Source organism: Staurois parvus, unplaced genomic scaffold (genome assembly GCF_062004578.1).
Source record: "Staurois parvus isolate SC_StPar_1 unplaced genomic scaffold, SC_StPar_1.0 ptg001316l, whole genome shotgun sequence".
Taxonomy (NCBI): Eukaryota; Metazoa; Chordata; class Amphibia; order Anura; family Ranidae; genus Staurois; species Staurois parvus.
In genome coordinates, this window is record NW_028319112.1 from 2041778 (window position 1) to 2054419 (window position 12642).

Consider the following 12642-nt stretch of genomic DNA (forward strand, 5'->3'; position numbering starts at 1 on the left):
CTGAGTTTGCTAAGCGCATTGATAAGTTGCATCCACCTATAGCCTGGATATTTAATAGGCCATAAAACCTGCCATGATTCAGAAGTTTCTCTTGTCCTTTGATGCAGTAATGCTGAACTAGTAAAATCTCCCAGCCAGGTGTTACAAGGATGGCTTACAGCATGCCATCCCTATTGTGACTCAGGGACTTTACAGGAGCGCCCCCTAGCAGCCCTCTTCACCTACTACAAGGAGAAGTTGTGTGCTCCTGAGTGACACAGAGGCCGGCTCGCATGTGGCTGATGCGGTGATGTGAAGCCGTCCTACACCATCAGTGGTGGAGCTGCAGCAACAACAGTGCTGAGAGCCTGGAGGAATGTGCTCAGTGCTGTACAGCCGCTGACAGAGCAAGGGGCAGGGAATCTGGATGAAGAACACAACTTGGACAGACAGATGTGCGGGGACCTAGTGCAGCACAACCAGAAGGACACTGACTGCTAGGCAGGACTACGTGCACTTGTGGGCTGCAGCACCGCGGACAGCGGCGATACAGGTCAGCACCGCGGACAGCGGCGATACAGGTCAGCACCGCGGACAGCGGCCATACAGTTCAGCACCGCGGACAGCAGCAATAGGACACAGCGGCAGTAGGGTTCAGCACCGCGGACAGCGGCAGCAGGGTTCAGGACAGCGGCAGCAGGGTTCAGCACCGCGGACAGCGGCAACAGGGTTCAGGACAGCGGCAGCAGGGTTCAGCACCGCGGACAGTGGCAACAGGGTTCAGGACAGCGGCAGCAGGGTTCAGCACCGCGGACAGTGGCAGGCGCCGATCACTAGTGGCCAGCGGGACTGTCAGCAAGATCCTAATGCCGATAGGAAGCTGCAACCTGTGACACTAGGGAGCCTCAGCCCATTGACCTGAACGCATTATTACATGCTGGCGTCTTCCCTGCACCTGGGACAAGAACAATCAGATTTAGCACCTGGGACAGCAGCAACAGAATTCAGTACCTGGGACAGCAGCAACAGAATTCAGAACCTGGGACAGCAGCAACAGAATTCAGTACCTGGGACAGCAGCAACAGAATTCAGAACCTGGGACAGCAGCAACAGAATTCAGAACCTGGGACAGCAGCAACAGTCAGGTTCAACATCTGGAAAAGGAACAATCATATTCAGCACCTGGGACAGCAGCCACGAGATTCAGCATCTGGGACTGGACAGCAGCTCTCCTATTCAGCACCTGGGGCAGTAGCAATCAGATGTAGGAATTGGGACAGCAGCAATAGAATTCAGTACCTGATACAGGAACAATAAGATTCAGTGCCTGGGTCAGCAGCAATCAGATTCAGTACCTGGACAGGAACAATAAGAGCCGACATCTGGGACAACAGCTAAATTTAGCACCTGGGACAGTAGCAGTCAGAGTCAGGAATTTGGACAGCTACAATAGAATTCAGTACCTGGGACAAGAACAATAAGACTCAACACCTGGGATAAAAATAATAGTAGGACCTGACACCTGTGGCAGCAGCGATCAGATCCAGAACCTGAGACAGGAATAAAATTCAGCACCTGGGAATAGCACCTAGCAATCACATTCAGTACCTGGGACTGCAGCAATCAGGTTCAGCACCTGGGAAAGGAACAATCAGGTTCAGCACCTGGGAAAGGAACAATCAGGTTCAGCACCTGGGAAAGGAACAATCAGGTTCAGCACCTGGGAAAGGAACACTCAGGTTCAGCACCTGGGAAAGGAACACTCAGGTTCAGCACCTGGGAAAGGAACACTCAGGTTCAGCACCTGGGAAAGGAACAATCAGGTTCAGCACCTAGGACAAGAACAATCAGATTCAGTCCCTGGGAAAGGAACACTCAGGTTCAGCACCTGGGAAAGGAACAATCCGATTCTATACCTGGGAAAGGAACACTCAGGTTCAGCACCTGGGAAAGGAACACTCAGGTTCAGCACCTGGGAAAGGAACACTCAGGTTCAGCACCTAGGACAAGAACAATCAGATTCAGTACCTAGGACAGGAACAATCACATTCAGTACCTGGGACAGAAACACTCAGGTTCAGCACCTGGGAAAGGAACAATCAGGTTCAGCACCTAGGACAAGAATAATCGGATTCAGTACCTGGGAAAGGAACAATCGGATTCAGTACCTGGGACAGGAACAAACAAATTCAGTACCTGGGACAGGAACAAACAAATTCAGTACCTGGGACAGGAACAATCAGATTCAGTACCTGGGAAAGAAACAATCAGATTTAATACCTGAGACAGGAACAATTAGTGTCAGTCCTTGGTACAGGAACAGATTCAGTCCCTGGGACAGAGCAATTTATCCATAGTAAGACAAGAGCAGAGCAGACTCATTAAGAACAAGTCCTTCTTTCCAGCATTGCCATCCCAAGCAGCCTTCTTTATGGATGTCAAAGCAGCTCCCAACGGTGTGGCCACCATAGAAGACAGAATCCTCAGAATCACTGGCTACTATGGGTATTACCCGGGTTACTCCAGTCAGAAACGTAAGATTCACTGCAACATTTGCAGAATGATTATAATATTTGCTTATCTGAAACTATATTTAGGAATGATATATGTGGAGTAGGCAGTGGATGTTTAAATGAATATATTTTGTGCAGAAGATGAAGTATTCAGGAGGTGTTACAATTCTTTTAGACATGACAACTATTATCTGCCTTTTGGTTTTGCAATCACATTCCTAGACTAAGTTAATGGCATGCTCTTGTTTCTGAATTTATTTAAATGGCTTTCTAGAAACATAGTAGCAGCAGCACTAGAACTGAGCTGAATAGTAACAAGGACGATGTAGATAATGGAGAGCTGCATTCCTCCTGGGGGAGGTCACAGTCTCCTATCATGCTCTTTATCTAAAAGATTGAACTGCTGTTGTATTTTACCACACAAGGATCAACATTCTAAAAACAGTGGAAACAAATACAAATTTGTGTGTGAGGGATGATTATTCTTGCAGCTTGATAACATCAGGAAATCCCACCTTAGAAAAAAACATAGTGATCCTCTGCTAATTTAATGAGTTTTGGCATGGTGTAATGTCAGCAATTTCTTTTTATAAAATCTGCCTAATAACCATCATTAATTATCAGTTTACTTGAAAAATAACACTTTATCTGCACTTTATTTACACATTTTTAAAAAATGTATTATTATTATTATTATTAGTATTATTATTAGTATGATTATTATTGTTATTATAATATGGTTTTGCATGACTTTTTATATCTTAGGTGTTTGTTTAGGATTTTTCTAATTTTGTATCATTCATACAATGTCTCTCATCTCATTTAAACATTTTTGTTGTTGTTAATATATAGTATATGGCTAATTGGCTTTACCCAAATATAAAGCATTTTTTCTGTCTGCTGTTCAGCTTACTGCATCAGAAGTTCAGAAAATGACTGAAAACTTTATACCCTGTGCTGTCTTATTTCAACAGATTTTTGTGGGTTTTTGTTAAGCGTAAGAGCTTTATGCATAACACCCTTCTTGCTAAAGTGTGCTAATTTGTATTCAGGAAAAATAATTTGCTCTTCAGTAAGTACTATTTAAGAGCAGTCAGTGATAATAAGCTAACATTGTACAGTTATAATGTGCTGTGTAGGTGTAATGTTTTTTAATTTTTTTTTTGTGTGTGTGTGGCGGGGTTATATATTATATAAAGTCATCTCAACTCCTGAAATTTCCATACAGTAAACTGTAAGTTTGCTGGATTGGACAAATTTTGCGTAGTGACCATAAATGAGATCTGTTTCTTGGAGATCCAGCAATGCCATTTGTGGTAATGGTGATTTATACTTTGGGTTCTAGAGAAATAGCAAACATGTTTCAGAATCCCAGAACAATGGCACAGTGATTGGATTCTCAGGGATTGAGCACTACTGTGCAAGAAAGTAATAGCAGTAGTAGCTCTTCAGTTCCCTCATCTGGAACCTTTTAAGAAGACCTGTCATGAAAGAAGTGTACAAGTAGTCATTACTGAGATTATTCTGAAATTGCTAGTTACATAGTATATAAGGTTCAAAAGAGACAAAGATCCATTAGTTGAACCTACATGTGTGTATATGTGTGTGATTGCTATTCTCTAACAATTCCCTTACCCCTGTATAGTTACAATGTTTAAGTTGCCTGGCTGTCATGCTTATCATCACTTTCTTAGTCACTGACCTGAAAAATGAGTGAAGTCAAATGTCTTATGGTATGCTTGTTTCATCTCAGTGGCTCAGAAAGTGCTCATGTCAAACAACCAGCATGATAGCCAAACATAACATTTTTACAAGTCGATAATAAATGCCACCTAATATATTTTGCTCTTTCATCCGGATCATACAACAGTGCCCTTTATACCAGCATAAGGCAATAGATAATGTGCATTCTGGGAAATTTGCACAAAGTGTATAGTATCCCTAGTCTAAGAAGTCACAGATCATAAAGATTTGTAGCAAAGTCTTCTGTATGGAACATCCGCTGTTTTGCTAACTGAAATGAAACCCCTATGCTGAACTGTGCAAGGTGTTTATTTAATTAATGGTTTCTGGTTAAATGCCAATTCCCTATATTATATTTTGGCTTAGATGATAATTGTCTTTAAAAATGATTGCTATTAATGTGCAGCACATAAAGAATTTTCAGAGCACAGTTCAAAAGAAAGGAATGCAGATTCACACTTTGATTACTTAATGAGTATCAAGGATGGAATGAACAGTTTTAATTAATTTGCTGCTTAATCATAGATTTGCATGAGTGTTGGAAAATAGTTCAGGCTTGCACATTTAGCAGCTATGAAAAACTGCCATGTAATACTGGGCTTCACTATACTTTTGTGGCTCATGGGGCTCTGTATAAAACACGAAACACGCATTTTCAGCCCAGGCATTTGTCATCCATTTTTATGGCAGACTGCCATTTGCAAAGTCAGTGGTGGCACTGAGTTTTGGCTTCTTTCCAGTATATGTAACCCTTCATAGAAATAGTCGGCTTTTCATTAAAATGAGTTTCTAGAACAGTGAGTGACACAATCCAGTGATCCAGCTGTGCTGTCAGAGCTCCTGTAGAACTTTGAGACAGCTAAAGCAGGCACAGGCAACTTGATGTATGCCAGTTGTTGAGAAACTATAAGTTTCAGCAGGTGTCAGGGCATGCTGGGACTATTAGTAATGCAGCAACAGGAACAAAGGAGTTTGGTGAAGTCTAAAGCAGAGTCCAGAAGTTCAGCAACAATTGGGGCAATTATGATTAGTAATTTATTTCTTGATCAGCCAATAAAAAAATTATTTATGATAAATCAATTTTGACTGCTTTTTCATCAGCCTTTTGTCCTTTCAATCCATTAATTTTTGGGCATTTTTGGCATTAAATGATTTCTGTTATTTTTGATAAATTATACAGTGGAACAAAAAGATTAAACTTTTGTGTTAAAAATGTTTTTAATATTGAAAATGTGAAAATAGGATTAATCTATCTTGATTTTTTAATAAATTGTATTTTATTTGATAAAAAATATATAGTGCAGCGCTGTAAACCAAGTATATACCAAATAAGAGAGCATAAAGTTCATAAATTCTTCATGAGCGTGAAAAGATTACAGAAAACTTGACGTGAAAATCTCCTCTATGTAAAATAGGTGACTGGAACCATATAGATAAAATGCGCACTCACCGACCGTGCATTAAATATGCACATGTATATGACCATCTATCCAGGTAATCAGCCAGACACACGGACCTACGGATCATCCCTCCCAGGTGGATCATCAACCTTGGGTGTAGTAGTATGCAGAAAGGTCTAGAGAGCACTCACAGCCAGTGCATGAAGATGGATGAGCTCCCTCTCCTGGACACAAGATGCACTAGGAACCAGCTGCTGTAGATCTGAAACCCTCAGAGAGAGGGTCAAAACAGAGAGGGAGTGCCAATAGTGTAGTAGGTTCAAGCTGATTTATTTGGTCACAAGCAGAAAGTAACAACCAGGGGTACATGCATAGAAACACACTGCCAGCATTTAGGTGGACAGAGAGATAAAACAAACGTACTGACCCGGCACAGTAAGGGACTGCCGGACCTCCTCGTGGTCACGGCGGTGCAGAAAGTCACACGTGCTGTTGGCTCCTCCTGAGGCCTTTCGTGCTACGGCACATTATCAGAGGGGGGACGCTCTCTCTGAGGATTTCAGATCTACAGCAGCTGGTTCCTAGTGCATCTTGTGTCCAGGAGAGGGAGCTCATCCATCTTCATGCACTGGTTGTGAGTGCTCTCTAGACCTTTCTGCATACTACACCCAAGGTTGATGATCCACCTGGGAGGGATGATCCGTAGGTCCGTGTGTCTGGCTGATTACCTGGATAGATGGTCATATACATGCGCATATTTAATGCGCGGTTGGTGAGTGCGCATTTTATCTATACAATTCCAGTCACCTATTTTACATAGAGGAGATTTTCACGTCAAGTTTTCTGCAATCTTTTCACGCTCATGAAGAATTTATGAACTTTATGCTCTCTTATTTGGTATATACTTGGTTTACAGCGCTGCACTATATATTTTTTATTATTTATGTTATAAGGTCTGGTGATTCCTTGGAGTGTTCTAGCAGCTGATTGTGTGAGCGCTCGCTATATCCGTTTCTAATTTTGTATTTTATTTGAGTTTTCAAAAATAACATAGAAACAATCCAATACAAAGCTACAAACAAAGTTCATCTACAAAAGAGAGAGTAACAAAAAATTGTACCCCACTCATCCTCATCAGGATCATCCACAGAGTAAAAGATGATACAGTACTCCCCCAGACCTCACATATAAAAGAGCTATATAAACTAGACAACATGTTGTAATCACACAAAAATATACCACCACAATGCAAACATCAAGCCCCCAACAGCAGAGCAAAAGTCCCATAGGAAGCCTCTGGAGGGAGACCTGGCAAAATTCAACATAATTTGGAAAAGGGGATGCTTAGTGATGGGCCCTACTATGTAGAGCAGTGCCCTTTATCTGAAGCAGTATTCAAAAGGAAGTAAAATGGTAATTGCAGTATCGGAGTTCCCAAGCCATGGGGACTGCACTTTATCAAATTTGGAAGGGCATCCTTTGCTGTTGTACGTGGCTCTATACATCAAGAAAGGAGGAGCATTACTTACTATCGATATCCATTTACCCAGAGTTGGTGATATAGGGGATTTCCAGTGAAGAGCATCTGCTTTCCTGGTGTAAAAAAGTAAAACACCAATCAAAGTTTTGGTTTCTTTCCCAGCATCCAGGGAGTCAACAAGGCCCAACAAACAGTAATACATCTCCTGGGGCACCCTGACTGCTGTGACCAGGCAGTACCCACTTCCAATAGTCATAGAAATATGGAGGTCTGAACTTATATATGAGCAGAAGTCTGCATTGAGAGCAAAACACCTCCAGCACTCCATAGACTTGGTAGCAGAGAACCTTCCTCTTCTGGCTGGAGTAAGATAAGAATGACGCTCAATTTTAAACTGTATAAGTAATAGCTGTGGGGGATGATCTGATGGAAGTGGTAGAAATACCGTTTTAGGTAAATGTGGGGTAGGCTTCCCTAAAGGAGTTCTTAAGGATCGCCTAAAGGTGAACAGGGTAGGAGCTAACTGGACATACTAGGGTAGGGAGTTGCAAAGGTTGGAAGAGGTTTTGGAAATGTCCTAGAGGTGAGCATGGGAGGAGGTAACAAGGGAGCTAGAGAGTAAGATGTCTTAGGAGGTGCGGAGAGTCTGATTTGGGTGATATCGTGAGATGAGGCTGGTGATGTAGCTGAGTGCAGAATTGTGATGTCTTTGTTGTGGTTAGTATTTTGAATGTTATACATTAGGCTAATGGAAGCCAGCGAACGGAATGGCAGAGAAAAGCAGCAGCCATGGTTCTGTTGTAAGGTATATGAGTTTGTATGAGTTCATGATAGACTAAAGTAAAGATAGCCTGTGTAGAGGTAGGCCAGTAGGAAGGGAATTGCAGTAGTCACGGCAGAAGAGAACCAGGGAGTGAATAAGTTGTTTTGTGGTGTTATTAGTTAAGAAGGAGGAATTATGGAAATGTTGAGGGGGTTAAGGTAGCAGGTTAAGGAGGAAATACTATAAGCTCAGTTTGAGTTTGAAGAAATGGTGTGACATCCATAGTTATTTGAATATGTATATATATATTCATATATATATATATATATATATATATATATATATATATATATATATATATATAACAGTGAGTGTGGAAATCCCTCATTACGCTATGGCAGGTATGTAGATCCTGGAACTAAGAAAGCTCAACAATTAAAGTGATTGTAAAGGTTTAATTTTTTTTTCGAAAATACCAAACATATCATACTTATGTTCTCTGTACAATGGTGTAGCACAGAGCAGCCTTGATCCCCCCAGCTCTTTTGGCTCCTCTTTGCATGACCCATATAGCAAACCGCTTGCTATGGGGGAACTCATGAGGGCTCAATCCCAAGCCACACTGTGTACGTAATGACACACACAGCCTCAGTCCCTCCCCTTGCTTTCTGCTCCCATAATTTGATTGACAGCAGCACTTTCACGTCAATCCCCTGAGCTGCCGAGCCTCCTGTAAAAGAGGGTGAGAGAAGAGCAGTGCAGCTACAGATGGGCAGAGCCCTGGATTAAGATCAGGCTCAGGTAAGTATTTTGAGGGTGCTGGGGAGGAGCTGACATGGAAAGGTTTTTTACCTTTTTTACCTACTGTGCTTGGACCGGGTATTGGTGCCATTTTGAGTTATGCATAAAAGTCCTTGTTCAGACAATTCCATAAGTAATAACGCTCTCCCCTCTAACACTAATTGTGTGCACTGTCTCCCTGTTACAGGGATTTTCAGTGGTGCCTACAAGTGGCCATTTCAACACAATTAAGTAGGCAAGGTCCACTGTTGTCACCATCACAAAAATTGCCCTGAGAAATGCTATGGAACCATCACTGAGGTTCATGTAGACAGCAAATGCCTGCAGAAGTTCACAGCTTTATTTCATTCGGTTTGGGTTTACATCTATTATAATTAATGGGGTGAAAAGATTCATCTTCATCACATGCCATGTCTGCACTCAAAAAGCTCAGAACACAATATTGGGAGAAAAAGACCCGAACAAAATCTGCAACAGTGTGTCTGAAAAGTTTTAAGTTTTTAAAATGACTGCAACTACAACATTATAAAACAATGTATTCACAAATTTTACAGTTTTTCTTGTTTAGTTTAATGTAGCAATTTCTTCTGTTACCTTCTTGATCCTAATAGGATAAGACATTTTGCTTTGCAGCATAGAATCATTAGTATCATCATCAGAAGTCAACTGTTATAGACTTATACAATAAAGCAATACAAAGGACAGTGATAACATGGGAAAACAGTAACCCATAGCAAGCAATACGACTTCAGTTTATTGTAAGAAGCAGAGATGTATAAACAGAGTTATGGGAACAGCTAGCAAACTTTTTTTTTGCATTACAATTTGTACCATTTGTGGTGATTTTACAGTTTACTGAGATTAGAATTGGGGAGAAATATTCCAATAGGCACACCTGTTACAATTAAATCTATTCACTCGTACAAGAAGTAAGGGAAATCTCCTATTGTGAAAAACTAGGGAATTAAGTCCATCCAGTTCAAACGAGAGAGAGAGAGAGAGAGAGAGAGAGAGAGAGAGAGAGAGAGAGAGAGAACAAAAAGACAACACGCACAAATAGAAAACCTTCACATACACTATCCAATATCCACAGTTGATACAGGAGAAGACAAAAAACCCCCAATAAAGCATGATCCAATTTGCTCTAGCAGGGAAAAAAATATTTCCTGATCATCCAAGAGGCAATCAGATATTCCCTGAATCAACTTTATCTATAAATATTAGTATCCAGTTATATTGTGTTCATTTACAAAAGAATCCAGGCCTTTCTGAAAATTTTTTTACTGAGCTGGCTAGAACCAGCTCTTGAGGGAGTCTATTCCACTTTTCATCACTCTTACCATGAAGAAGCCTTCCCATATTTGGAGATTAAATCTCTTTTCCTCCAGAAGTAAAGAGTGCCCCCTTGTCCTCTGTGATCACCTTAAAGTGAATAGCTCTACACAGAGTTCACTATATGGACCACTTACGTATTTATACATGTTGATCATATCCCCCCTTAATTTCCTCTTCTCACAAGAGAATAAATTCAATTCAGCGAATCTTTCCTCATAGCTGTTACTTGTAATGTCACAAGTAGCAGAAAAATATGGACCAAACTCATAACAATCCCAGAATTCAGCTTTAAAAACACACAATATTGGCATCGATGAACACAACACAGAAATGGGAGTTCTTCAAAAGACTGTATGTGAACACGCTGCAAAATATATTCCCATGGGCAACAAGTGTAAAAGGCTAAAAATCAAACCTATGTGGCTTATGAATAAAGTTAAAAAAGCTGTAAATTATAGGAAAAGAGCGTTTAATAATTATAAAAATGAAGGAATGCTATCATCGTTTAAACATTACAAATAATATAACAGAATATATAAAAAGGAAATCAAGGCCGCAAAAATTGAAAATGAACGACAGATTGCAAAAGATAGCAGGACAAACCCCAAATCTAGTAATAGTAAAAAGGTCCGGTCCGAGCATGCAGTCCCATTACAAAATAATCTAGAATTGGTGACTGGGGACAAAGAGAAGGCAAATTCATTAAAATTATATATCTTCTTAATTATATACCTTCTTCAGCTCTGTGTACACAAAGGAGCATGGGGGAGCTCATGTCCATAATGGGCATGGTAATGACACAGCTCCAGATGATCCACATTGACTCACAATTGATATGATCCAAAAATATTTAGAATAAAGGTGAATAAAGCACCTGGACTGGATGGCATACACCCACGGGTCCTTAAAGAATTGAGCTCTGTCATTTCAAAGCCATTGTTTCTCATTTTTAGGGACTCTTTAATGACTGGCATAGTACCAGTGGATTGATGTAAGGCCAATGTGGTGCCAATATTTAAAAAGGGATCAAAATCTTTACCAAGTAATTATAGACCTGTTAGTTTAACTTCTATAGTAGGGAAGCTACTGGAGAGGTTAATAAAAGACCACATAGATGAGTTCTTGCTGGAAAAAAATATTTTAAGCAACAGACAGCATGAATTCATGAAAGACAGAAGTTGTCAAACAAATCTGATTTAGTTTTATGAGGAGGTGAGCAAAACCTTGGACAGAGGGGTGGCGGTGGACGTGGTATACTTGGATTTTGCAAAAGCATTTGACACAGTTCCCACACACGGCTAATGTGTAAGGTAAAGTCTACAGGCTTGGGGAAATCTGTATGTAAATGGATAGAAAACTGGCTAAAAGATCATATTCAGAGAGTAGTGGTTAATGATTCATACTCTGAATGGTCTAGGGTTGTCAGTGGTGTACCCCAAGGTACAATGTTGGGACCCTTACTTTTTAATATATTTATAAAAGATTCAGGGTCTGTGATTAAAAATACTGTTTCAGTCGTGCAGAGAAGGGCAACCAAACTGATAAGAGGCATGGAGGAGCTCAGCTATGAGGAAAGCTTAGAGGAACTGAATTTATTCTCTCTTGAGAAGAGGAGATTAAGGGGGGATATGATCAACATGTATAAATACATCAGTGGTTCATATAGTGAACTTGGTGTAGAGCTATTCACCCTGAGGTCATCACAGAGGACAAGGGGCACTCTTTATGCCTGGAGGAAAAGAAATTTAATCTCCAAATATGGAAAGGTTTCTTCACAGTAACAGCTGTGAAAATGTGGAGTAGACTCCCTCAAGAGTTGGTTCTGGCCAGGTCTGTGGATTGCTTTAAAAAAAGCCTGGATTCTTTCCTAGATACACATAATATACTTTGATACTAAAATGTGTAGGTAAAGTTGATCCATGGAATATCCAATTGCCTCTTGGGGGATCAGGAAGGAGTTTGTTCCCCTGCATGAGCAATTTGGATCATGCTTTGATGGTTTTTTTGCCTTCCTCTGTATCAACTGCGGGTATAGGATTATAACTTTTTTTTTGTTGAACTGGATGGACTTTTGTCTTTTTTCAGCAAGACTAACTATGTAACTATGTAACAATCTTTTAGATTACCAACATAAGAGCATGACGCAATGTATAAAATGACAGGCAGACAAGTAAAGAACCTTAACAGACAAATATTTGAAATCAATAACACAGAGAGTGAATGGTGTACTGAAAACGTATTGTAACGCTGATTACAGTCTCACTGAAACAGTGTACATGGGACTATTATTCATGATAGTGCCCCTTTAAATCTTACAATAACGGGTTTTAGAGCTGAAAGAAAATACTGGGCGCAATAGTGCAATCAATCAACTGTCATATGAGAATTATGATTTCCATCTGACAAAAAGTGATCACCAGACAATAAGCAAAGAGTGATGCTGTAAAATATATTACACATACTGTATATTGGACAAAGACTGCCAGTGTTGAACTGGCACTTAAAAGCATCCCTGGCATATTAAAAGCACTATTCCACAAATTATTCTAACTAATGCTAATGGTCAAGTAGTGATACATAACTGACAATACAAATGAATAGGAATGCAGCCAGTTGCAGAATGACTAT

At 40.5% G+C, this 12642-nt stretch overlaps 1 protein-coding gene across 2 annotated transcripts in view; it reads left to right on the plus strand.

Annotated features, from left to right (window-relative positions):
* Positions 1–244: 244 nt before the first annotated feature.
* SLC35F4 (solute carrier family 35 member F4) overlaps positions 245–12642 on the plus strand; it is a 374072-nt gene continuing 361674 nt past the window's right edge. The window contains exon 1 of one of the 2 annotated variants that reach the window (XM_089661131.1): positions 245–2513. In XM_089661131.1, the coding sequence (XP_089517257.1) occupies positions 2411–2513 (103 nt within the window). In that variant the 5' untranslated portion in view covers positions 245–2410. The remainder of the gene's footprint in view (positions 2514–12642) is intronic. The other variant, XM_089661134.1, reaches the window with a different exon arrangement.